Source organism: Perognathus longimembris, chromosome 2, assembly GCF_023159225.1.
Source record: "Perognathus longimembris pacificus isolate PPM17 chromosome 2, ASM2315922v1, whole genome shotgun sequence".
Lineage (NCBI taxonomy): Eukaryota > Metazoa > Chordata > Mammalia > Rodentia > Heteromyidae > Perognathus > Perognathus longimembris.
In genome coordinates, this window is record NC_063162.1 from 143,597,572 (window position 1) to 143,624,591 (window position 27,020).

General features: G+C 42.9%; 1 protein-coding gene across 1 annotated transcript in view; it reads right to left on the minus strand.

The window, feature by feature from the left end:
• The window catches only part of Parp12 (poly(ADP-ribose) polymerase family member 12), a 35,714-nt gene extending 8,694 nt beyond the window's left edge, over window positions 1-27,020 (minus strand). Inside the window, exons 1-8 of the mRNA XM_048340326.1 lie at window positions 26,566-27,020; window positions 24,402-24,537; window positions 21,153-21,453; window positions 18,714-18,815; window positions 12,514-12,637; window positions 9,951-10,146; window positions 6,557-6,698; window positions 3,018-3,114 (exon numbers count right to left, since the gene is read on the minus strand). Of these exons, the coding sequence (XP_048196283.1) occupies window positions 3,018-3,114; window positions 6,557-6,698; window positions 9,951-10,146; window positions 12,514-12,637; window positions 18,714-18,815; window positions 21,153-21,453; window positions 24,402-24,537; window positions 26,566-26,930 (1,463 nt within the window). The 5' untranslated portion in view covers window positions 26,931-27,020. The remainder of the gene's footprint in view (window positions 1-3,017; window positions 3,115-6,556; window positions 6,699-9,950; window positions 10,147-12,513; window positions 12,638-18,713; window positions 18,816-21,152; window positions 21,454-24,401; window positions 24,538-26,565) is intronic.

A 27,020-nucleotide genomic window follows, 5' to 3' on the forward strand; every position in this document is an offset into this window, starting at 1 on the left:
TAACCTCTCTCTGTAGTTTGGTAAAATACTTTATAAGCAAAGTCAAAAGGTAAATAAAGCCAAGAGAGAATATTTGAAATTTATAGGACTAACCAGGGACTAATCTCTCTAACGTAAAAGAAAGGTTCTTGACAAACTCTATGTTATGGAAATACTGTTATATCACTGTTGTAATTACTTTCAACATGCCATGTGAAACCGTAGCTTCTAGTGTTGATGATCCTCTTGTATCCCCTTCCTGTGGTTGTACCCGTACTATCACTGTATCTTATCTGAGTACATGGGAAACTGATATACTGGTATTAGAACTAGGAAAGTAAAAGGGAATATTAAAATTGAGAGACAAAGGATAAAAAGACAAACGACTCCAAAAGCAATACTTGCAAAACCGTTTGGTGTAAACCAACTGAACAACTCATGGGGAGAGAGGGAAAGGGGGAGGGGGGAATGAGAGAGGAGGTAACAAATAGTACAAGAAATGTACCCATGGCCTAATGTATGAAATTGTAACCCCTCTGTACATCACTTTGACAATAAATAATTATTATTAAAAAATAATAAAGTTGGGGCTGGGAATATAACCTAGTGGCAAGAGTGCCTGCCTCGGATACACGAGGCCCTAGGTTCGATTCCCCAGCACCACATATACAGAAAACGGCCAGAAGCAGCGCTGTGGCTCAAGTGGCAGAGTGCTAGCCTTGAGCGGGAAGAAGCCAGGGACAGTGCTCAGGCCCTGAGTCCAAGGCCCAGGACTGGCCAAAAATAAATAAATAAATAATAATAATAAAGTTGGGCTGGGGATATAGCCTAGTGGCAAGAGCGCTTGCCTCGTATACATGAAGCCCTGGGTTCGATTCCCCAGCACCACATATACAGAAAATGGCCAGAAGTGGCGCTGTGACTCAAGTGGCAGAGTGCTAGCCTTGAGCAAAAAGAAGCCAGGGACAGTGCTCAGGCCCTGAGTCCAAGGCCCAGGACTGGCAAAATAATAATAATAATAATAATAATAATAATAATAATAATAAAGTTATTACTATACATATGCTTAAAAAACGATTCTTGAAATTTTAGAAAAACACCAAAAAAGTTGACAGTAAACTGAAGAAAGCTATAAGCAGCCCACAAGAAAGAGGAGAGGGCATGCATATGAATGTTCTTTACATGCTGGGAAAAAATACTCAACCTCACTCATGAGAGAAAGTAAACTAAAGAGCACTGACAAACCCTTTCACACTTACCAGAGTGACAGAAGCTCAAGAGCCTGACAACTCATTGTCAATGAGGCCATGAATCCAGGTGCTCCAAGCCCATGAAAAGGAACTTAAGTCTACTTTCTAGGACCTGATCTGACCTGATCATTTACTTCATAAATCTGAAAAGCACATATACCAGATGATTCTTTGTGATATGATACTTTGTAAAAAGCAAAGACTGAAAATAACACAAATATCCATCACAAGTAGACAAATTAAATGAACTATGTCATATGTATACAAGAGAAAATCACCAAAGCAGAAGCAGATTCAGAAAGTCTTCAATGTGCCAGGTACCTGGGGCTCATGCCTGTAACCTTAGTTACAGGAGGCTGAGATCCAAGGATCAAGGTTCAAAGGCAGCCCAGGCAGGAAAAACATGTGAAACTCTTATCTTCAGTTAAATACCAAAAAAGTCCACAATTAAGAGCTGTAGTTTATGAGGTAAAGCACTAACCTTGAGTGGATAAAGCTCAGGGACAGTGCCAAGGCCCTGAATTCAAGCCGGGGGGGGGGGGGGAGCGGGGAGGGGAATGGGACTTCAAAGAGTTGAAATAACTATCAGGAGCCATTTTTCTTTTCTTTTTTGGTACTGAGGATCAAACCCAGAGCATTTGCCACAGAGCTGCATCCTAGCCTCGGGATCTACTTTTAAATTAAAAAACTTAAGGCACAGAACAATAAATATATAGCAGGTTACCTTTGGTAAGTGAAATAGACAATACGTATATAATGCCTATGTAGTTATTTTTGTGAAAAGAAATACAAAGAGAAACCAAACACTAGTGAAAATCACACATTGCTACAGGCCTCTCTTCTTACTTATGTGCCTCTATGACTAGGGCCTCAACTAGAGGTTCCTGGCAACCACCCTGTAAGAAAACTTGTACTGAGGATAAAGCTAGCTCTGTGACTACTAGTTTGGGTATTTTTGTATTCCATGTCACTCAAAACATGGGTTTATATTAGTCTAATTGCATCAATATTTCAACATTTTAAGAAATTCACACCTATAACTCAACTATCATACTGCAGCCAGGCACTGGTGGCTTACACCTGTTATCCTAGCTACTCAGGAGGCCATGATCTGAGGATGGCGGTTCAAAGTCAGTCCCACAGGAAAGTCTGTGAGACTATTATCTCCAATTAATCCCAAAATGCCAGAAACAGATCTGTGGTTCAAGAGCTAGAGTGCTAGCCTCGAGTCAAAAAGCTCAGGGAGGGACTAGGAATATGGCCTAGTGGCAAGAGTGCTTGCCTCAAATACCTGAAGCCCTGGGTTCGATTCCTCAGCACCACATAAACAGAAAATGGCCAGAAGTTGGCGCTGTGGCTCAAGTGGCAGAGTGCTAGCCTTGAGCAAAAAAAAGCAAAAAAAAAAGCCAGGGACAGTGCTCAGGCCCCAAGTTCAAGCTCCAGGACTGGCAAAAAAAAAGCTCAGGGACAGTGCCAGGCCTGAGTTCAAACCCCAACACAAGCACCAAAAAACCAAAACCCTGTCACATAGCATAGACAAACTGATGGGCTGCCTTCAAAGTCTAGCCAGGCTTGGCTTACACATCCCAACAAGCAGACTTGTCATTGTGTGTGACAAAGCTCCTGCCCACAAGGATAATTCTCTCTGGCTGAGAGATTTTCCCAAGTCATAGCTTTGGAGGACAGTAGAGTGGGAGAGTTATACCAGCCAGATTGTCGTGTACTATCTACAGAACACACTCCAACTGATACCACCCACCACCCACGTTTCCTACACATTCAACCTACCAGGCTTGCTTTGTCTGCACATCCAGAGGAGATACATATTTGGGTCTGCGGCAAACCTTTCTGATGGTGCCATAGGCTAAGTTTTTCTGAATGAAAGCTGAAACAATATAGACAATGAAAATACACACATACAGGGAAGTAACATTTTATAAACATAAATTAAATGGGTTGGAAAAGTAATTCAAATGTGTAAATCCCAGAATGAAGCTTAAAAATAAGGCAATTTTGCACATTTCAAATATTTATAAAGAAAACAGGTATCCTTAGGAGGCTGGCTTTAATGAATAGAGAAATGATTAGTAATTGATGTATCAATTATACATGAGTGCTTTTAAACTGTTCCTTCTAATCTTGTTTAAACTATTATTTTTCTTAGTAATTTTTTCCAGCTTGGATATAAAAAAAGCTTTAGCCCAACCTGGAAACAAATTATCACAGCTTGAGTTAGAAAGATTTAGAGTTGATACAATAATTTTACTCATAGACATTTTTTAATTTGATTAAACTGACTCTATAGCAGTATTCATCAACCTTTAAAATCTGTATCATCTTTAGTAAAGAAAATTATTACTACTTCACCCTCAACCTCATATTCATTCTGCTAGGGGGTTTGGACACCACCCTTTGAGTGAAAATGATGAACACCTAAAAGATACATGTATCTCACCAGGAAAATCTTGTCAAGTCCTTCTTTGCACACTTCAGAGTACAAAATAATTGCATTTTCATTTTAAGAACATTTTAATATTAAAAACTGTAGATGCCTAGAATTTTACCTTACTGTATTTGAGTATAAAATGTCTAACTCCTTGGGCATGTAGCCTCTGCACTGCAACCATTCATTCTCATCCAGAGTCCACAATCACCCACAGCTTATGTGACCATTCTGTTACCCACCACTCACCCTTCCACTAACAGTTGGCTCAACAGCACACTTCAATCAGTTTTTATTGACTTGTTAATCACATATAATAAATCTTAAATGAGCTTTCACTAGTAAACTTAAAAGTTATTCAGGATATCTGGACTGACTAACTACGATTAGATAACTAACTAGTCTCCCACAGACAAAATGAGGCCCCTTCCATAGAATGCCCTTGCAAGTTTCCTAATTTACCACCTGCAGCCAGAGAGCAGGATGTCAAAACTCTGTATCTGGAAGCTTGGCCTTTGCCTTGAGTGAATCTTTGGTAATAAGAGTTCCTAGAAGGACAGAACTAAGCCTCCCCACACCTACAGAACCACTCATTCAGGCTGTTGTATAGGTATTTTAAATGTTATTTGCTTCCTAAAAATGTTAATTGTGGCAGAAATTCATTACACATAATAGTGAGATACTGTGGATGCTATTATCTACTATTAAATAAGAAAACAAACAAAAGAACCATGCCCATCCAAATGAGTTTAGGGCAAGCTGCAGTGAACATGCTTTTTTCTAACTAGCTGTAAGCAATCATCCCCATCCTTTTCCTGAAAGTCTGTTTCTTGGAAAGGAGATCTGATCTGAGAACAATAAAGGTGCATTTGACATTTTTGCATTGTTTTTTATATATTCAGACATTTAAAAGAATTATTTCAAATTGTGATAAGCAACAGATGAGTGATAGTTGCATTGGACCTGATCTTCAAGGAAATGCTGATTTGTATCATCCACCCCATTCTCCTTGTGCCCTTCCAGACACTTGATAGTCTATCAGCTGTGGAACACAAACCATGTCACCTGTGTTAGTGTTCTTCACCAGAAGTCATTCCCACCGAAGGGCAGAAGAAAATTTACCCTGATGAACATATTAAGAAGCAGAGATTCTCCCTTAAGCAAAACCTCAAATGCTTCAAAATTACAAGCCACTTCTGTGCAACTACTTAGTAACTTTTTTGAATTACTGACCCAAAACAAGCAGTGGGGTTTTTTTTTCAGTTTTTTTGTTTTGTTTTTTTACCATTCCTGGGGCTTGAACTCAGGGTCTGAGCAGTGTCCCTGGCTTCTTTTTGCTCAAGGCTAGCACTCTACCACTTGAGCCACAGCACTACTTCTGGCTTTTTCTATATATGCAGTGCTGAGGAATCGAACCCAGGGCTTCATGTATACGAGGCAAGCACTTTACCAGTAGGCCATATTCCCAGCCCCAAACAGTGTTTTTTTTTTGTTTTGTTTTGTTTTTTTGTTTTTTTTTTTTTTTGGCCAGTCCTGGGCCTTGGACTCAGGGCCTGAGCACTGTCCCTGGCTTCTTCCCGCTCAAGGCTAGCACTCTGCCACTTGAGCCGCAGCGCCGCTTCTGGCCGTTTTCTGTATATGTGGTGCTGGGGAATCGAACCTAGGGCCTCGTGTATCCGAGGCAGGCACTCTTGCCACTAGGCTATATCCCCAGCCCCAACAGTGGTTTTTTTTATAAGTCATTGAAAATACTTGCTGTTCTCCACACAGAACCAAGTACACAAAAATAGCAAAGGCAGGACAATGTGTTAAGAGCACTGACTCTCTTATAACATGCTGGGCACTCAGAAGGACGCCAAGTCTAAAGTATGAAACATAAGCAAAGCTGAACTGGACGGAGACTAATATGACCATACAGAAATGGACAAAAAAATTTACACAGGCCTGGTGCCAGAGACTTACACCTACAATCCTAGCCAGTCAGGAGGCTGAAATCTGAGGATCATAGTTCAAAGTTAGCCCGGGTGGAACAGTTTATGTAATTCTTATCTCCAATTAACTATGAAAAAGCCAGAAGGGGAGCTGTGGCTCATGTGGTAGAGCACCAACCTTGAGCACAAAAGCTCAGGGACAGTGCCCAGGTCCAGAGTTTAAGCCCCAGGACCAATGTGTGTGCAAACACGCACACATACAAATACAAAGGAGCTTAGAGCACAACTTAAGTGGTAGAGTGCTTACCCTGCACTAAATTACTGAAAAGAAGAAAAAGGGAAGGAGGGAGAGAAGAGAGAGGAGGGAGAAAAGGAGAAAAAAATGGAGGGGAGGGGACCTATGTCCAGCAAAATTAGAACCTAAAAGTACTCTCACAAATAGGCTGCTAAAGGAACTGTCCAAAGGGTATCAGGTCTACCTTTATATGATAAGGTAACTGGGACAACTTATCTGAAGTCCAAGTTTCAGAACACTTCTAAGTACAAGACTTTTAATAGCATGTCTTATGACATGTTTAACCTGGCCAGTGTCACTCTAAGGCCTAAAGTTGCCAACAGAAAAGATAGCAGCAATTACCATGCCAAGGAGAGATGAAGTGGACATGGCACAATGGAGCCAACTGGGCCTTACCAGACTGAGGTTAACTCACAAACACAAAAGGACCTGTCCACAACCTTCAGGGCAGTCACAGGGCACTCACTGGCCCTGCTAGCCCCTCTGTGCTTCAGTTCTTCCCAGTCCTCACCATCCCTATTTCCTTCACTGTGCAGGCCAACACCATCTTCAATGGTTTCTGAATGGACACACCCTTTCCTTTCCTACAGCTGCTCAGGCCCAGGTTAATGTGGAAGGGCTGCACACACAAGTCAGGTTCTGCTCCAAGGTGGGGTACCTTTGAAGTCTAACTCATAGTTGTGCTTTCCAGCCTGGAACTTCAAAGTGGATGCTTGGGCAGCAGACCCTGGGGCACAGAATGCCAGGTAGGCCTTTTCCACGTCACTGCTGCTGATGGTGGTCACAGGATGCGCTGTGCCCTGTAAGAAAGTCAGAAATTTCAGGGACACAAGAATCCACACAGACAAGCAAAGATACTGCTGGTAGCATCCACACATTCCAGAGAGTCCTGTTATGGGGAAGAAGGCATCAGGAAACAAGTATTCAGGGAGGGAATAGTGGAAAGGAAATAGTATAGTTCTCCTGAAACTACCTTGGTAAATGAAAGCCTGTAAGTACAAGTCATGTTGAGCAATGTACAGTGCAAGCAATGGAAAAGAGCAATCCAAGTTCCTCAGAATTACATAGCTGTTCAACTCACAGTGAAACTTTTTTTGATGAATTTTCTCATGTTGCTTGACTAACCAGCCAAGCCAACACTGTCTTCTCTGGGTGTTCACATTCCTACCAATTCTTTAAACACCAATTTCAGTCATCCCTTGTGGTTTTCTTTTTCTGGTCCCTTGAAGAATACTATTTCTTTCAGCTATCCATTTCAATCATGCATCTATTCAACAATTACCTATTGGATAGCTAATATTTGGACTGCATGTCTTTGAATTTGAATTCTGGTTCCACCTATGGTTTGGATGTCCTGTTCTTGAGGCTTAGTTACCAATGTGGCAATGTTAACTAAGAGGGGTAGAACCTTTAAGATAATGATGCTAGTCAGTGGAGTTCTCCCAGGAGTGTGTAATTATGAAGTAAAGCAACTCTACCCTTTTGGCCTCTTCTGCACATAGCTACATCTGCTTATCTATTGTTTTGTAACCCAGGCAAAAGAACACCAGTAACCAAACATAAGGGACCACCTGATCTTGGACTTTCAGCTTCCTGTGAGTTTGATAAAACACATTGTTTTTGGTTGGTCAGGGGGCTTGAACTCAGGATTGGGTACTGCCCCTGAGCTCTTTGGCTCAAGGATAGTACTCTATCATCTTGAGCCACAGCCCCACCTTCCAGTTTTCTGATAGTTAATTGGAGATAAGAGTCTCACAGACATTGCTACCCTGGCTGGCTTTGACCATGATCCTCAGATCTCAAGCTCCTGAGTAGCTAGGATCACAGGTATGAGCCATGGGACCCAGCACCACTTTTCTTTTTTCTTTTTTTGTCGGTTGTGGGACTTAAACTCTGGGTCTGGGCACTGTCCCTGAGCTCTTCAGCTCAAGGCTAGCACTCTACCACTTCAGCCACAGAGCCCCTTTCAGTTTTCTGGTGGTTAATTGGAGATAAAAGTCTCACAAACTTTCCTGCCCAGGTTGGCTTTGAACCACGATCTTCAGATCTCAGCCTCCTGAGTAGCTAGGATTACAGGCATGAGCCCCCAGTACCTGGCTATAATTTTTTCTTTATAAAGTATTCAACCAGTTATTTGATAGCAGCAACAGAAAATGGACTAGTATTACACTCCCAAATTTGCTGACTCTATACTGACAAGACATAACTCTCTTAAATCGCAGGTATCAAGTACATAGGAGGAATAATGATCATACTTAATATACTCATCCAATATATAACAGAACTATACCAGAATCATAGAGTTGTAAAAGTAATTAGAGAATGCTGAGCCTTAGCGTAGTGGCTTGGAAAAATACTCAATGAATATTACTTGTCATTATCATTTTTATACTTAACAATACACTAATAACTAAAATTAAAGTTGTTGAACCAAATAGATCCTCTGTCCTGTGAATTTCCCTACTCCCTCTCTTGATGTCATCCTATTCTTCCTAGATCACAGTTCCTCAGTTTATGGATACAACAATAAATGAAACAACATCTTCCCTGGCTTCTTGAAAGACTCAATCTAGCAAGGAAGAAGAAACAAAAGCAAGCAGACTAGACAATGCATCATGCTAAAGATCTCCCACAGATTTGCACAGAGTGCAACAGAAGCTGAGGGAACTTAACTGAGAATGATCAAGAGGTGTGGGAAACAAACCAGAAAAGTTTCCTGGAACAAAAAGATACGTGAGCCAAGATCTGAACCTGAGTTAGAATGAAGTGACCTGATAAAGGATACAGGGGGAGAGTGGAATAAGTGTAGAATTTTTTTAAATAATTCATATTTTATGGTTTTATGTCCTTGCCTAAGTTTTTGCTTCTGAAATCTTTGGCCCTTTGAAACTAAACTACTAGTGCTGGAAGTGGAGCTATGTTTCAGGTAATATAGTATTAAACCTCTTAATTCAAGCCTCAGGACCAGCACACAAATAAATAAATAAAACCCATTAGACTAGAATAGAGGAGAATGAGTAGGTGGCTTAAAAATCCCTTCCAGTCAGCCAGAGAAAAGAAGAGAAATCTGGCCCTTTTGGCCTGAGGAAATGAAGTAAGGAGTCAAGAGCAACAGAAAGAGAAGACAGATACATTCATCTTTTCCCCTGACTCAAACCTTAAGGTCAAAATCCCTATGATAAGTAATCAAAGGGAGATTAGAAGAGTAAATGAAATATGATCTGCACCCAACTTCAGTTAAGAAAAAAAAAACTAAAGCTTCAATGGAGGTTCTTACAACCCAAAGAGCATAAATATCTATGAGGACTGTAGCTCAGTTTTCGTTGTGGCTAAGAGTCCCTGTAGAAATAGTACTCTCCTGATACTTATATTTCTGCTGCAAGTAACTAGAAACTCCCTTTTTTCTTTTTCTAAAATTTATTTATTGTCAAAGTGATGTACAGAGGGGTTACAGTTTCATATGTAAGGCAGTAAGTACATTTCTTATCCAACTTGTTACCTCCTCCCACATTTTTCTCTCACCTCCCTTTATCCCCACAGAAACTCCCTTTTAATCTCAGTTGTCCTCAAACACCTTCAAGTAATTAACAGCAGCAGCTATGCAATTTGGTCTGAATAAGTTCTTGATATAAACTGATTTTCTTTCACTTTCCCGACTTTTAAGTTGCAGAAATGAATAAGAAAGATAGTTTGAAGGGCCTTAAACTTTATTACAGCTACACAAATATATCTAAATGCCCAGACACTGGGTCTAGAGTTCTGTTATCAAGAGATGTACCTTACTATTTTAACAAAAAACCAATGAAGAAAACTGATCTCACTAAGATTTCTATCATCAATTCTCATGAGCCAAAAGATATCTAGCTGTTGAAAGATGAAAGCATATACAAATAAACTCCAAACTATCTATCTGTGCTGTAATGTGCCCCCAAAGTCTTCCATGGATTTGGGGGTCCTTGGCTCTACCAAGGATAGCCCTCTCTAAATCCTGTGCTCATTTTTTCAATGGCTCCTCCATCCTAGGAAAAATATCATCTTTTGGTCACACTTACCTGTTTTCCATATTCTTGCCAGGAATCAAACTCATCATTCCAGTACCAAATCCAGTCAGTGGTGAGGATGAAGTGTGGGGGTTTAGTGACTGAGGAAGCTGTGGAAAGGCGGCGAACCTGGGAAGCACAGAATCTCATGGTGTCAAAGTTCAGATGACCAAAGTGAAAGCCACCAATTGCCTCTGAACACAAGATCCTGCAAAAGAAAATGGAAGACAAAATTGAAAACTCTACTGACTAAACTCACAGGCTCCTCAGTTTCCACTCAGAAATGAGCACACAACTGGGCAGATATAAATATAAATATCAATATCAAGTGTGCATTTAGAAAGTTTCCAGAGAAAGGACAGAATGTTGTTTTGTTTTGTTGTCTTTTCTTTTTTGGTACTGGGGATCGAACCCAGGACATTGCTAGGCAAGCGCTTTGCCACTGAGCTACATCCCAGCCCCAGAATGGTTTTTAAAGAATATTTCTATGTGAAAAATAATAATAATTAGGATAACACATGAAAATTCCTCTCAAAATGCTGCCTAAATATTCTTTGGAACTAGTGACAGAGCACCTACCTGGCATGCATCAGGCCCTGAATTCAATTCCCAACAATGCAAAAATAAATAAATTACCAAATGGCAAAAAAAATACAAGAAAAATTCTTAGAAGGTAAAATAGTTAGCATATACTGAGTGTTTAGTGAGCCAGACTTGTATTAAGTACTTTATGTGTAATACATTAAGTTTTCCCAATCCTATAAGGTGAAGCTTTTATTTCACTCTCTCAGATGGGAAACGGAGATTCAAGAAGACAGAAGCCCAGGCAGGCTAATAAACATACATGTCCAAGGGAAAACAGCTACTTGATAGAGCTTAAGGGAAGCAATCAGGCTCAAAGCGCATGCGTGACCATAAGGACAGGCTTCCCTTCTATATGTGAAACTACCTGAAGACCAAAGGGAGCTACAAAGCCAGAGAGAAAAGCGGACACTGAGCAACCAGAGGGAAACCAGAAGCAAACAGAGTCTGAGTAAGATAGGAAGTTCAATTTCAAAAGAAATACTTCTGCAGAAAACTAGGGTCCTGAAAAATATGTAAGTTTAGTAAAGGAAGGCTAGTGAGAGAACCTGTATTGCCAACATAGTCAACAAGGAAATTTTGCCTGCATTCATGCTGGTTCTAAATGGAAGAGGAAAAAGAAAAAAGAAAAAGAAAAAGAAAAAAAAAACCCCACAAAACTCCCTCCAAGGACTTCTGATTAACTCAAACCTCAAACAGGTTTTAGGACAATTGACATTTTTGGTAGCAGTTTCCAAGGAAGCAAACCCAAATCCTCTGGAGGAATTCACTTTCAATTCAGGTCTCATAAGAATTCCCAGAAAGTTTCATAAAAAATAAACTCAAGTTTTTTTTGTATCTCAAAACTTGTGTGGAAACCAGACACCATGATAAAGTCTAGTTGGCAAAAATAACCACCAAAGGCTACAAACTCGTGTTCTCAGATACAAACATGCATAAAGTACTCTTAAAAATTAACTAAACATTAAAAGTATAAGCAAGGATTAAGAGAAGCAGGGCTTGGTGACTCACTCTTGTAATATCAGCTACTCAGGAGGTGGAAATTAAGATAATTGTGCTTCCAACCCAGCCTGAGCAAAAGGTTAGGAATATCACATCTCAACAAATAAATTAGGCATGGTGGGGCCCTGTAATCTCAGCTACATGGAAGGCACAGGTAAGAAGACAATGGTCCAAGGCCAGTACAAGGCAAAACACAAAACCCTATTCAAAAACAAAAAAAAAAAAAGCAGAGCAAAAGAGGGAGGAACAGGCTACAGTATCTTCAAGCATAAAAGCCCACACATTCAGGTAAGTTTGAAAGAAAAGAAAACATTTAGAAATAAGTAACAATAGAACATTTAAATTCACAGGTAGGACAAACTGCATTTTAGACAAGACTGAACTGATAGGTCCAGGAGCAAGAAAGCAAAAGAGGGAATAAAAGCAAAAGCTAGGAAACAAAAGATCAAGTGTGGAAATATCAACATACATCTAACTGAAATTCCAGAGAAGCAATATCTGAAGAGCTCAAGGTTGAGATATGAATAGTAACAATGTGGACATATGGATAGTAACAATGAAACAAGCTGTTGCTCTCTCCAAATTTACAATGGTCAGTACAAATTCCAATTTTAAAATGCAATAGTGTTTTCTGTGAAATGAATGTTTAATTTCTCAAAGAGGAAAATGTCAAAAAGAAACAATTGGAAGAAAAGCAAAGAGGGAACTTAGCCTTACCCAATGCCTCCTTCACCTACTTTATATAAAGCTCAAGTATTGCCATCCTATTAATACAGATAATGACCACAGGCCAGAAACAGACTCCTGTGTAGTGGCTAACACGATATTTGTCATGGTTGTACTTCAGTGATACTAAAGACAAGTGTAGAAAAGTCAGTATGGGACTGGGAATGTGGCTTGGCAGTAGAGTGCTTGCCTAGCATGCACAAAGCCCTGGGTTCGACATTTTATACTAAACCACCTACACTGCACACAGTGACACATTTCTTACCTGTCTTTTTGGGGATTGCTATATGCCTCTTCAATAAGCTCCATTTTGTCCAAATCCTTCCATTTGCCTCCATCAAAGAACTGCCATCGATATGGCAAATGGAAATGCACTCTATGGCACTTATCTAAAATACAAACATAAAGAAATAAGGCAATCTTGCAGTACACAGTGTTGCCTGACCATGTGGCTGTTAATAAGAGAGTAGTACTACCTACTGACCTGAAAATGTTCTCAAAAGTTGTGGGGAAGTCTTTGTTTTTTCAGTGCAATCATAATGAAATACTGTGTGAAATACAGTATGTATGTCTTTTTTTTTAACAGGACCTTATTATGTTGGAAGTTCATTATCATTTGTGTATTTCATTTCATGGTTGATTTTAAAGAAGTGGATCATAAGATCAATAGCCCTAACTATTAGAAGCAGTCTGCTCCATATCTCTATGCATGTGACATGTGGATGGGCAGAGGCCACATCAGAGAAGAGGCCAGATCAAACTCTACCAGAAACCTATCCCAACCACACCAAAGGTGACTCAGCAGCCTGGTTTAAGTCATCTGAATATCTTCTGACGCTAAAGAGATTCAACCCTTCCTCAGTACATCACCTGCAGGTCTACTCCCTACACTACTTCCCTACAGTCTTCCCCTCCACCTTCCATGTTCCTTCTGGGCAGTTATACCCTCACAGCCCTGTCAATCCAAGCACTTGCTTCCTGACTCTCTTTTCTCATGTCAGCTCTGTTACCCAGAACACAGCTTATATCCTCTCTCTGCTCCATCTGTATGCAGGATGGGCAAACTTTGCAAGGGCCTTTGGCATGTGGTGTTAGCTGGTACTGATATTTATGTTGCCACCAATAAAGTTCCTCAATGTACTGAATTTTGAGTCCTGGGCTGCAGTGGCCTGAGCAAGAACAGACTAAATGATTTTGAGGGTCTTATACTGCTTACTTAAGCCAGACATTCCTCACACTTGGGCAACAGAAGCACTGTGGAGAGGATAGGGACAGAAAAGGACAGAAACATTGCAGTCTGATATGAAGCTATCACCAAGATGTAAGCTATTAGGTGGAAAGAGATACAACCAGGTACAGAATGCTTTTCTTCTAGGCAGAAAATGGGGGGGGGGGGCAGATTAGAGCTTCTCTAAGTACACATACATGCATATATTCTTACAAAAAAAGAACTAAGAACTTGGGGACAACGTCATAGGAAAGGTTTCTGTCGTTTTTACATGTTTTGAATTTTGAGCCACAAGAATATATTACATATTCCCCGAAGTTAAACACATGGTCAAATGAAAATAGAAGATCCAAGTATATTAATGCACCTCTGTAAAAAATTAAACTAAATAGACATATACATTTGTACTGGCAGAGTGGAAGAGAGGAGGGGGGAGAAAAGAGGGAGGGAGGGAAAAAAGGAGGAGGGAGGGAAAAGAGGAGGGGAGAGGGAAGAGGGGAAGAAAGAAAGCAGAAAAGTAAAGGAGAGAGGGGAGGGAGGGGAGAGAGGAGAGAGAGAGAAATGCATGCATGCAAAATATGTATAAGATGACACATACATAGGAAGGATCCAGGGACGTCACAGCCTGAGGTCAATAAAAAAAAAAGCAAGAAAGGCCAACCCAATGAGAATGAAAGGACCCATGAAGTAGGACTCCACCATTCAGACCTGCTTGGGATGTACAAACGTGCTACTTACTTCACAGTAGAATATGTAAGGGTGGAGAGAAGTGCTGCAGAAAGAAAAACATGCACGAGATAGCTCCTAGCCCCACCTCCCGGACCCTAGTTACAATCCAATAGCCTCTTCTACCACCCACAGAATGACACAATGCCTTTACCCCATCATTGCCGAGACAGGGCTCAGAATCACTATGCTCCAAGGTTCAACCAATAGAGATGTACAGAAAAAGTCTCAAGTATGATGTGCAGACAGCTGAGAAACACTCAACTCACAAGGGAAATCAATGAAGCAAAGCAGCAAGCCCTCCCCCGCCCCCGAAGCAATATCAAGAAAGTAACGATCACAATCAATACTCAAGTGCTAACAGCTAGACTACACACAAAAGCTACACTAATACAATTTCTAGGGAAAAAATAGGAAAATATTTATCTTGGAATAGACAAATATTTTTAGTCTACAAAAAAACAAGGACAAGTTTAAGATGGACCTATGGACTAATACCTATTCTTGGGCTGAGATGTAGCTCAGTGGCTGCCTAGCAAGTGCAACCTCCTAGGTTTGATCCTCAGTACACAAAAAAAAGACAAAATAAAATACCTGCTCTTCAGAAGACATCACAAAGGAAATAAAAATGGAGGGGAAAGAGAATGTTGGATAATTCTGAAAGACAATGTATGAAAATAAAGTAAAATAAAAATTTGAAAATGAAGCCAGCTGCCTGTGGCTCATACCTATAATCTTAGCTATTCAGGAAACTGAGATTTGAGGATCGTGGTATGAAGCCAGCCCTAGCAGGAAAGTCTGAGAGACTCTTATTTCCAATAAACTACCAGAAAGCTGGAAGTGGAGCTGTGGCTCAAGGGACAGAACACTAGCCTGGAGCAAAAGAAGCTCAGAGATAGTGGGCAGGTCCAGAGTTCAAGCCCCAGAACAGGCATACACACACAAGAAATTTTTTCCCCCAGAATAAACAGCTTTATTTGGATTGAGAGTTGGAAAATGAGACTAGGACCTGAGCTAGCATGTTGAATTTAAGGAGTAGCGATTATATTTCCAAAAAACTCATCAACTAAATGGACTCTTGCTTTGAGGCAAAGCAGCCTTGCAGTTAATGAAATCAATAAGGGGTCTGATGGGAACATAGTTGCTCTGAATGATCCTAGTATGCCACCTTTATTTATTTTATTTTTTGCCAGTCCTGGGCCTTGGAGTCAGGGCCTGAGAACTGTCCCTGCTTCTTTTTGCTCAAGGCTAGCACTCTACCACTTGAGCCACAGCGCCACTTCTGGCCATTTTCTATATATGTGGTGCTGGGGAATCGAACCCAGGGCTTCATGTATACGAGGCAAGCACTCTTGCCACCAGGCCATATTCCCAGCCCTGCTACCTTTATTTAAAAAAAAAAAATAGTGGCGGAGTGCTAGCCTTGAGCGGGAAGAAGCCAGGGACAGTGCTCAGGCCCTGAGTCCAAGGCCCAGGACTGGCCAAAAAAAAAAAAAAAAAAATACAAGTTTTCATCATAAAGAAATTTCCACCAAACCTCCCAACCACAAATATTACAAAAGGAAACAGAAGAAAAAAATCACATTTTACAGAACTTAAAACTGTCTTCAGAATTTAGGTCAGAGGTTTCACCATCTTCAAAAAATTGCTCCCTTGTTAAAAGTCTTCAGCTGCTGGGGTTGGAGACATGGCTCAATTGGTAGAGTGCTAGCCAATGAAAGAAAGCATCAGGTACTGAGTTGGAGTCCCAGTCTCAAGCCAAAAACAAAAAAGAAAATAAAGTCTTCAGCTCTAAGGTCTACCAACCAGGGAGAAAATGGTCTTTAGTAGCCCACAACAATCCTCATTTCCATTTTCCCTAGCCAGTCAGAGATGAATAGCAGGCTAAGGCTCAGGTAAGGATGGGTGGGTATCAGATGGCTAATTTGCCCCCAGGACCACACCACAACAGAAGCTTGATGAGAGCAAAACTGGTGAGTCTTGAGGGGAGGGTCCAGGCCCTGTATTCAGTCAGTCACTGCTGGAAGAGGAGTAATGCTTGGCATGCTTGTGGTGTTTGCTCATCTTTTTCTGTGCGTTCTTCATTTTCTTCAGTGTTTTCTTGTCCATTGGGGCTCCTAGGTCTACCGTGCCAGGAGCAAGGGGAGTCACAGGACACATGCCAGGTGCAGGTGGTGGGTATGGGGGAGGGCAAGGACCTGAGGGTTGGCATCCTGGATGCTGTGGCTGTGGCACAGGATAAGGGGGCCTACAAGGAGGGAAAGCTGGGTTCCCCTGAGGAGCTCCAGGGGGGAGTGGGGAGGAAAGACGCTCTGGAGCAAAAGCAGGCCCAGGCTCAGGAAGAATGGCCAGATTTACTGATGGCAGGCACAAAGGAGGTAGACACACAGGATTGGAGGTTCCTGGGCACCCCATGTAGGGGATACCTGTATTTTGCACCACTGCCTAGCACTGGGATGCCACAAGTTCAAGTGTTTCCCCAAGCCTTCCCTCCATCACCTGGACTGAATCAGTCCTCCTGAGCCTTTTCCACTCTCACCAAAAAAAAAAAATGTTAATAAAAGACACCATCTGGGAGGATGGATTTTCATCATACATATGACACTTGTCCAAGTCAATTAAGAGATCAAATAACTCAAACAAAATGGACAAAGTAGTCACAAAAGACTAATATTACATGATTCCAATTATTTCATGCAGTGCTAGAGATGAAATTCAGGACCTTATGCATGCTAGGAAGTTCTCTACTCCCAGCCCTTGAGCTTTTTTTTGCCAGTCCTGGGGCTTGGAATCAGGGCCTGAGCACTGTCCCTGGATTCTTTTTGCTCAAGACTAGCACTCTTCCACTTGAGCCACAGCGCCTCTTCCAGCTTTTTCTGTTTATGTGGTGCCAAGGAATTGAACCCAGAGCTTCGTGCATGCTAGGCAAACACCCTACCACTAAGCCATATTCCCAACCCTGGATTCTTTCTGTTGTTGTTGTGAGGCTTGAACTCAGAGCCTGAACACTTTCCCTAAGCTCTAAGCTCTTTTGCTCAAGGTCAGTACTCTACCACCTTAAACCACAGTACCACATTTGATTTTCTGGTGGCTAATTAGAGATAGGTCTCATGGACTTTCCTGCCTGGGCTGGCCTTGAACCGTGGTCCTCAGATCTCAGCCTCCTGAGTAGCTAGGATTACAGGAGTAAGGCACCAGCACCTGGCTTGGGAAATATCCAGGTAAATCAAGAGACAGGCTTAAGTCTACTTTTGGTAGGCACTGTTGGTAGAGAGGAAAAAGTGACCTCAGATGATATGATTTCTTTGTGGCTAATGAAAATATTCTAACATTGTGATCATGACTGCAAACTTCTGTGATTACTTTACTAAATCAGTGAAGTGGCAGGTTGTAATAACATAATACTGTGATATAAAATTCAGCAAAAGATTTGAACAAATATTTTATTTGCCAGTCCTGGGGTTTGAACTCAGGGCCTGGGCCCTGTCCCTGAGCTTCTTTTGCTCAAGGCTAGCACTCTACCACTTGAGCCACAGCGCCACTTCTGGCCTTTTCTGTGTATGTTGTACTAAGGAATTGAACCCAGGGCTTCATGCATGCAAGGCAAGCACTCTACCACTAAGCCAGATTCCTAACCCCAAATATTTTATGAAAGATAGAAATTTCTATTAAACACAAGAAAATGCTAACACCATTGATTATCAAGGGAATGCAAATGAAACCCTCAATGAGATACTACTACTCACATCAGAATGGCCAAAATTTGAAAGACCGCCAATTCTAAATGTTTACATGGATATAGAGCAATAATGCTCATACACTGCTGAAGGGAAATATATGTTCTCTTTGACTCTTTTGGCAGTTTCTTATAAGGTTAAGCATATACTGTATCACCCAGTAATTCCACTTCTAGGGCTTTACCCAGAGAAATGAAAACATGAACTGCATGAGAAATTGCAAATAAATATTTGTAGAAATTTTATTCATAAAACCAAAAGTGGAAACCACCCAAATGTTTATCAACACATGAACGGATACACTATAGTCAATCCAAGTAAGGGAATACTACTCAGCCATAAAAAATAAACTATTAATAAGCCACATGCCTTCAACTTAAGTACTTCTCCAAGAGCTAATACATGTGCCTTCTCCTTGGTGAGGTCTTTCTCACTTTCTAAGGCTCTTCAGAAGTGACAGTTACCTTAGATCCCAGTAGACTGAGCCTCCTGTCTCCTGAAGGTCTGTGACCCCACGCCAAGCTGACTAAGGGTAGACACTTGACATTTGCTTTTGATCAAATTGGTATCATCTAGTTTTTTTTTCATCTACAGTTTTACTTGCAGAAATTCAAAGAATTCCTACCATCCTCAACTCCCCAACAAAACAGCTCACGACTAGCTTAAAAGGGGCAATTCCCCTTCAGCTCTCTAGCAGAGCTCACAACTAAGCTGTGGTAGGGAGAAGCAATTAACTCCTCACCCAGGAGGAAAGAAGGGCCTCCTCCAACTTACCTTGAAAGCTACAACTTTTTCGAATATGGTACAAGCAGATCTGATCACTCTCCTCCTGGCTAGGAGTATTTGGAGACACTGAACCTGAAGTGTCTCTTCTTTCTATAAAGAAATATCACAATAATGCGTTAGCTTCAGGGTTACAGTAGCTCATGGTACAAATGGAAGAAAAGAATTCATTCATCTCTCTGTGTAAGAAAAAAGTGGCCCCAGGCACAAGTGACAGAATCTATCCTGTTAGGAATCAAAGTACCTCAAACACACAAATGGACACACTACTTTTTAGGAGGAAGACTGGCTTCTTTCTAAACCCAGAACACAGAAGAGGAGCTCTTTTCTAAACTTGGGCTGTCTATTGAAGCCACTACCAGAGGGCAAATAGAAGGCTAGTTTTTGTAAACTAGATTTGATTCCATGTAACCAATACTTTACTCAGAGAACTGATCTGTGAGTACCAAGAAAAAGGCAACACATGTGGAAATGTTACAATGTCAGATGAAAACTTCATAATTTTAAGTTGCCACTTTACATTGGGGGTGGGGTACAGGAGCTAGAACTCAGGACCTCACACTCTCACTTGGCATTTTTCCTCAAGGCTAATGGCTCTACCATTTGAGCCACATCCCAACTTCTGGCTTTTCTTGTTGGTTAATTGGAGACAAAGTTCTCATGGACTTTTTTGCACAGTATAAGGCCTTGAGTTCAGGCCTACAGTACTGTCACCAACAAAGAAGAACCGGGCTGGGAATGTGGCTTAGTGGTCAAGTACTTGCTTAGCATGCATGAAGCCCTGGGTTGGATTCTTCAGTACCACATAAGCAGAAAAGGCCAGCAGTGGTGCTGTGGCTCAAGTAGCAGAGTGCTAGCCTTGAGCAAAAAGAAGCCAGGGACAGTGCCCAGGCCCTGAGTTCAAGCCCCAGGATTGGCAAAAAAAAAAAGGGGGGGGGGGGAGCGGGGGAGAAAAAGAACCAGAATGGCTGGTCAATGGCCAACATGGTAAAGCCCAAAGGAACAATGTATCTTAAGCTCCCTCAGGAACCGCAATATACATTTGCTACACAAAACAGGTCCTGAAGGAATGCTTATTAAATAAAATCTCTACCTAGGCACTGAAGTTTGTAGTGCCTGTAGTCCCAGCTACTTGAGTAGTTAAGGTAAAAAGATCACTTGAGCCTAAGAATCTGAAGCTAGCCTGGTCAAGGTGAGACTCTCATCTCAAAAAAATCTGCTTAAAAGTCCCATTTACCTGTCACTAAGCTTAACATTTGTGTATCTGATAGGAGAGTTGGGGGGTAAACTATCCTAGAATATTCAGTCACTCAACTAATATTGAGGAATTACTGTGGGACAAGCAGTGTCTAGGTGCTGGGGAGAAGCAGAAAACAAAGCAGACAAGTTTACAATAAGGAAAGAATCTATTATTTATGATGGGAAGAAAGCCAAGAACAAAATTTTTAAATGCTCTTTTTTTTTGGTAGTGGGGCTTGAACTCTGGGCCTGGGCACTGTCCCTGAGCTCTTCAGCTCAACGCTAGCACTCTACCACTTGAGCCACAGCAACACTTCCAATTTCCTGATGGTTCATTTAAGGTAAGAGTCTTACAGACTTTCCTGCCCAGGCTGGCTTTGAACTGTGATCCTCAGATCTCAGCCTCCTGAGTAGCTAGGATTACAGGTGTGAGCCACTGGTGCCAAGCTAAAAAAAAAAAAATGCTTCTTGCATTCATCTTGTAAACTCAAAACAGAATACAATACAAAAGACGTATTTAGAGAGGGGGTAACAATGTTCAACAAGAAATGTACTCATTCTCTTACTTATGTAACTATAACCCTCTGCCATAACTCTTACAATAAAATTAAATTTTAAAAAAATGTACCTAGGGGCTGGGGATATAGCCTAGTGGCAAGAGTGCCTGCCTCGGATACACGAGGCCCTAGGTTCGATTCCCCAGCACCACATATACAGAAAACGGCCAGAAGCGGCGCTGTGGCTCAAGTGGCAGAGTGCTAGCCTTGAGCGGGAAGAAGCCAGGGACAGTGCTCAGGCCCTGAGTCCAAGGCCCAGGACTGGCCAAAAAAAAAAAAAAAAAATGTACCTAGAATTGTATAGCATGACATCATAACCCTGAGGTCCCCACTCAAGGCAGGTTCTCTGTGGGGTGAGGTAAGGGACAACTGCAGAGGAGAAGACCCTGAAGCTCCATTAGTGTAAATCAGGCCCCTATAGAATTTAAAGCCCATCAACAGAAATGCACAATTATCTAAAATGTCTTGTTTGACCACATCTATGACTTCAACTTATCCTTTTAGCTAGGAAAAGGTCAATTCCTCTCTAAAAGAAGCCCAGACTTGCCCAAGGTCACACAATCAGTTGCTCTCTACTGTAATTCAAGACCTGAGAGTCCACCCCAGGACTGGCAGCACTTCCCACCAGCCTTACCAGAAGGCCCCTGTGGGCCTGCAGGAGCAGGGGACACTTTGATGGGGACAGAGCCCTTATTCTTGATGTCATGCGCATTTCTGTAAATGGAAGGCAGCTTGCTCACCAGGTCAGAGCTTATGCCCAATCTCTCCAACTTCTCTAGATTCTCAGTGTTAGAGAGATCATGGGATCTCTTACAGCTAGTGCCAAACTTGCACTCTCCCTGTAAGAAGTACTGGCAGACATGGAGTTTGATACATTGCATTTGAAAGGAACAAGAGCCGAAGGGTCCATCTCCTTTGTTGTAATGTAGGCAGATCTGTAGACAGAAGAATAGATATCAACCCATGAAGGTCTCCTGTGACTCACCTCCCCACCAACCAGGCACCAGTGAGAAGGGAATCCATAGCTAAGATGTGATTTTATTGTTCACATGGGCCACAGATTGAGACTGTCCCTCACCTATGATGATAGCTGTCAGTACTTTTCCTTGGCTAAAATACTTTTTAACAAGCCCCTTCCCTAGGAAGGTCCAAAGAATTTCAAAGCCAACTATAGCTGCTCCCTTCACAAGAGGCAGCTGCTATTGAACCCACATTAATAAATAAAACCCCCCCAAGCTACCCATACTTATCCTCTCACAGCCTCACCAAATCTCCCTTTATCAGGTCTCTGTTTCTTTCAACTCTTTCCCCCTACAATTCAAGGTCAGAGAGAGGATTATATCATCTCAGAGAAGGTCAAATACCACCCTTTCATTTCTTGAGGGAGCTGCAGACTCAGAAAAGCTCAATGGCCTTCCTCTGTCACACCACTGTCCACAGTATCTGGCATGTACAGTGTTTGTTGGCAAATTTGCAACCCAAACTTCAACCAACTGTTCCTTCTCTTCCTAGATTTGACCAGCTAGATGCCCACTCTAGTGATGGACGTCCCAAGAGGAAGGACCAGAGCATCAGTTCTGAAACTTACCAGCTGCATGACCTTTAGGAAAGCCATTTATCAGCCTTGGGATTCCATATCTTAATCCCTAAGATGAGAATAATGCCACCTATATTACCGAGTTGTAGGGAGGACTAAATAGGAAAAAAGAATACAATGCATGCATGTGATAGGTTCCTGATTCATGATGGCCATCTCAGCTGGCCATTAGAAGTTCTGTTTAAAAGCCACTCTTGAGTTGAGTGCAGGTCTCAACTCCCACATGTTGGCAGGATGTTAGCCAACCTGAACATTTAAGCAGTTAAGGGCTACACAGGAGATCACCCAAAAGTCACCTATTGCCTACTTTCTTGTAATTCACTGTTCAAACTAACATGTTCTCTCCCAAATGTTAAAGCCCATTCTCCAAATACAATGCCACCCACTCTTCCCGAGATACAAAAGGCCTGCACAGAAGGAGCCTGCCCATCCATTTCTTTTCTTCCCTCCTCTCTGCCCTATATCAGGTAACACTAAGCCCATATGCTGCTCTTGACTATGCCAGATCCCTCCTCTGTAGGGTGGCCTCAGAGAACACAGTTCTTCTTCTTCAACTTCATCACCTTTTCTTGTCAAGACCTGGCTCATTCTTCAGCATTCAGAGAAGGTATCATCTGCTTCAGGATACCTTCTCAGTACCATTCTCTACTGTCCCAGAACACCAGAGCATGTACTCTCTCAAACACCAGTCTGAAATCATCCTCTAAACTGTCTGTCTCACCATTCAATGTACCTCCTGGAAGGGAAGAATAGCATTTTTTCTCACCAGCTCACTAATGCCTAACTCTAGTGGATCATCCAGAAAAGTTAGCTGAATTAAATCAACACTAATTTTTATGAGGCATTTTTGAGGCAAGCACTCTTGCCAATAGGCCATATTCCCAAACCCAACACTAATTTTTAAAAGGTAAAAGTATAAGGTTAACATCTATATGACAGTCATATACTGAGCCAGCATCTTTCTCAAATGAGTGACTTTGACTAGGAAAATTTTTCATTAAAATATGTCAATCTAGTACCTGTTACCTCAAAGCAGAAACAATGCCAAAGAAGTCTTTGTAACCTGTGCTGCCATAGGAGCACACTACTCTGATGAGCTGCAGAAACTTGAGATACAGCTGCTTTCCTCTAGTACTGCCTCATTTACATTACCAATTTGCCCACCACAGTGGAACCAATACTGATCCACAAATAAGCTCAATCTGTTGAGTCAGAGGATGCCTCCCGTAGCCACTCAGTGTCAGAACTGCCTCTAGACCTGGTGGAACCTTCCTGGGAACCTACTGGCACCATTTTTCTTCCTATCCAACGTCACTTTCCTGCCTTGACTGTCAGACCTGCATACACCACTCTACTGTCTGAGGGTCATAATACCTCCTCTCAATGTCCATGGTTTCTATTCCTGCTACACATGGAGAGGCCCACTGTGGTCAGTCCTAAAAAGAGGAGGCTGAGTCTATGTAACTTCTCACAGCCATCCTGGTGCCTCGCTAAGTGGAGGTGGTTTTCTATTCCAGCTCTGAAAAGCCTAAAGGTGAGAGAGGTCATTCACTGACTTGCAGTTTCAAGGTGAGCTAGGAGAGCTTTGCTTCAGATAAATGTAGATGTCATAGCCTTAGGAAATCTTTGTTTCAAAAAAAAATGCTGGCCTTTGGTTTCCCCTAAATGGCTTGATTCACTTGCCTCTGAGTAGCTTCTAAGAGTTCCCTAAATGGAAATTTTCAGGTGTCTCCCCTAGAGGGAGATTTCTGCTTGTACCTGAGCTACTCCCCTAATAAGACTTGTTAAGGCTTGTTAAATTAAGGCTTGTTCTCTACCCCAAGCATGTGGTTTTTGTCTTTGAAAGCTTGGTTCGAGCTCTGTTCTGGGCTGCAGATCTTTGAGACAGGAGTCTATCTTTAGACACCCGGCTCTCCAATAAAGACTCCCAATTTAACCTCTCAAAATGTGGCTTCTCTGTTTTTTTCATTGTCCCTCATTCCCCTCTGTTTTGGCTAACAGGCACTGGCCACGCCGGTTTCCCCAACCTCACTGAAGCTCTGCAAAACCACCTGATAGGAAGGAAAGGAGGTTTCAAGAGGGGTAAGGCTGGCTCAAAATCACAAGCTTAGAAATCAGCAGAGATGGAAATTAAATCCAGGTCTCCTCTGTGCAATCAATGGTTCTTGGCCAGGATGGGGTCCTAGGCTTCTGTTCAGCCACAGTCTCTCCTTGTCTTCCAACTATCTGGCCTCCATTAGTGCTTGAAGAAATTTGCCCCCTCCTGTCCTCTAACCCCATACTCACTTCTGGCAAAAGCCAGGGGTCATTCTGAAATAAGAGCTGGCACAGCTCACTGTAGGTGAGGTGGTCAATGTCATGAATTTTTAGGACACTCAGGTTGTGATCAGTCTTCAAGTTGTGACCATTCCTACAGTTCTTCCTGAAAAGAAGCAGAGAAGTGTTACAGATTAAACTGTGTGTAACTTTGTGACCAGGAAGTTATGTAGCATCATAGGGAAAGGCTGAATAAAGTGCAGCCAACCATGCTCATGTTTACTTTGGTGAGCCATGGAAATGGAATGTTCAAGAAACTTCCTTATGTAAACAAAGAAGCCAGGTGCCATGGCTCAGGCCTGTAATCCTAGCTACTCAGAAGGCCAAGATCTGAAGATCATGGTTCAAAGACATCCCAGGCAGATTTTTTTTTTTTTTTTTTTTGCCAGTCCTGGACCTTGGACTCAGGGCCTGAGCACTGTCCCTGGCTTCTTTTTGCTCAAGGCTAGCACTCTGCCACTTGAGCCACAGCGCCACTTCTGGCCGTTTTCTATATGTGTGGTGCTGGGGAATCGAACCCAGGGCTTCATGTATAGGAGGCAAGCACTCTTGCCACTAGGCCATATTCCCAGCCCCCCAAGCAGATCCTTATCTCCAATTAATCACAGGAAAAGCCAGAAGGCACTCTGGCTCAAGATGTCCAGTGCTAGCCTTGAGCAAAAGAACTCAGAGACAGTGCTCAGGCCCAGATTTCAAGCCCCAGGATCAGTTAAAAAAAAAAAACAGAAAAGAGAAAGGTATTGAACAAAGAAGAAAGGATTTAGGTCACCTAGACAAGTATCAGATGGGCAGAATTCAAACAAAATCTTACCTTTAAAATTTGTACACTAACCTAAGGATGGACAATTTTTGTTTTGCTATATATACACATTATAAAGATTCAGCAATGATCTCCAATAATGGACCTATCCAGACAGCTACCCAGCTTGTATGTCTTTTTCTCTAGCCTCTTTCTCCCTGGAGTGATTCATCTCTCTCTAAAGCAGATTTCCCAAGTTTCCACCTCTGCATGTTTGCAACCTCAGACCTCTCAAATCAGAACCACCAGAGAGCATATCATTCACCACTCAACATCTCCCAAACTAGTCACTAGGGAGTGGAGGGTAGCTTTTCTCTCAAACTTCATACACTTGAGTAGAAAATCCTCTCCAGCTCTCAGTCCAGTAGAAGCAGAAACCAGCAAGTCATTGCCTCTCCCTTAGCTTTGCTCTCTTCCCACTGTCAACTCCCCCATATGCCTCATATGCTTCATGTACACACCCTTTGGAAAGTTCTAATCTGGTATTTCCCATCTGCTGGTTCTCAGAGACCATATTTACCAGCCCCCTTGCAGGTAGGCAGGGTCATGAGACAGCTTCTGGTCATTGGGATGTAAGTGATCTTCTACTATCCACCCCCCCCCCCACCACCCCTACAATGAGATATCTAGAATGTCCTCAAAATCCATGTATGGAGGATACTAAGAGTCTAGGTAGGTCAGCCTGTAGCCCAGAATGATTGGACAGATCAAGGTCTCTATCCCTAAGTGGACTATTAGACCTGACATAAGGGAGGAAGGGATTTTAGGGGGTGTAGACCTGAGGCATTAATGGAGCAAAAAGTGAAAACCAGGCATTCCAGAAAGTCAGAGTACCAGATGACTTAAGGCTCCGGAAGGAAGGGGGTGCCCACAACTCTAATGCGGGGGGGGGGGGGGGGAGGAGGGAAGTAGGCTGATACCAATTCCCTACGGGCTTGAGGTTGATAGAAGGAGCTCCCACGCAGATAAACCAGACAGGAGGGCGTTTTGCACTTTCTTTGCAGCCCCTGGGCAGACCCCAAAGCTAATTCTGGAGAACAGAGGGGACAGTGAGGCATTCCTAGGCACCATTTCAAACCTCCTCCACCCAGGTGTCCCTCCAGCTCCATCTATGCCCCTCTGTCCCAGGGGATGGGAAGGCGGAGGGGGAATCCTCTCCTCAACTCAGCACCTGCCACGAAGTCACTGGAAGTGAACTGTAGGGAGCAAGGCCACTGAATGGCTATCTTCGTTGTCTTCCCCCAAACCCGAGGGGAGGAAGTGGGGCCGCTGGGCCTCGGCCCGCCCCCCGCCCCCCACTCCCCACCCCCCCCCCCCGCCCGACGCCTTCCTTACCCGGCTTTCATGAATCTGCAGGAACCGTAAAGCATGAACTTGCACAGGTGGAGCTGGCCGCACAGCCCCATGCAGCCAGGCTTGAGGCCTTGGTACGAGCGACACAGGCGCAGCGACGAGGCGGCCACCACCACACGTTCGGGGCCCGCCGCCGCCGCCGCCGCCGCCGCGCCGCCCGCACCCGCGCCACCCGCGCCCGCCCGCGCCGCCACCACGAAGCACGGGCGTTCCCTCAGCAGCCGCTCCAAGGCGTCGAGGCCCACGCTGGCCCGCAAGCGACGCCGCAGCTCGCCCAGCTCCAAGCAGCCCCCGGCCGCGCACAGCACCTGGGTCACCTCGCCCACGACGACGGCGGCCTGGGCCATGGCCGCCGCGGAGCCGCGACTCGGACAGCGGCCGCGGTGGCGACGGCAGCGGCAGCGACGGCGGCGGCGGTGGTGGTGGTGGTGGTGGTG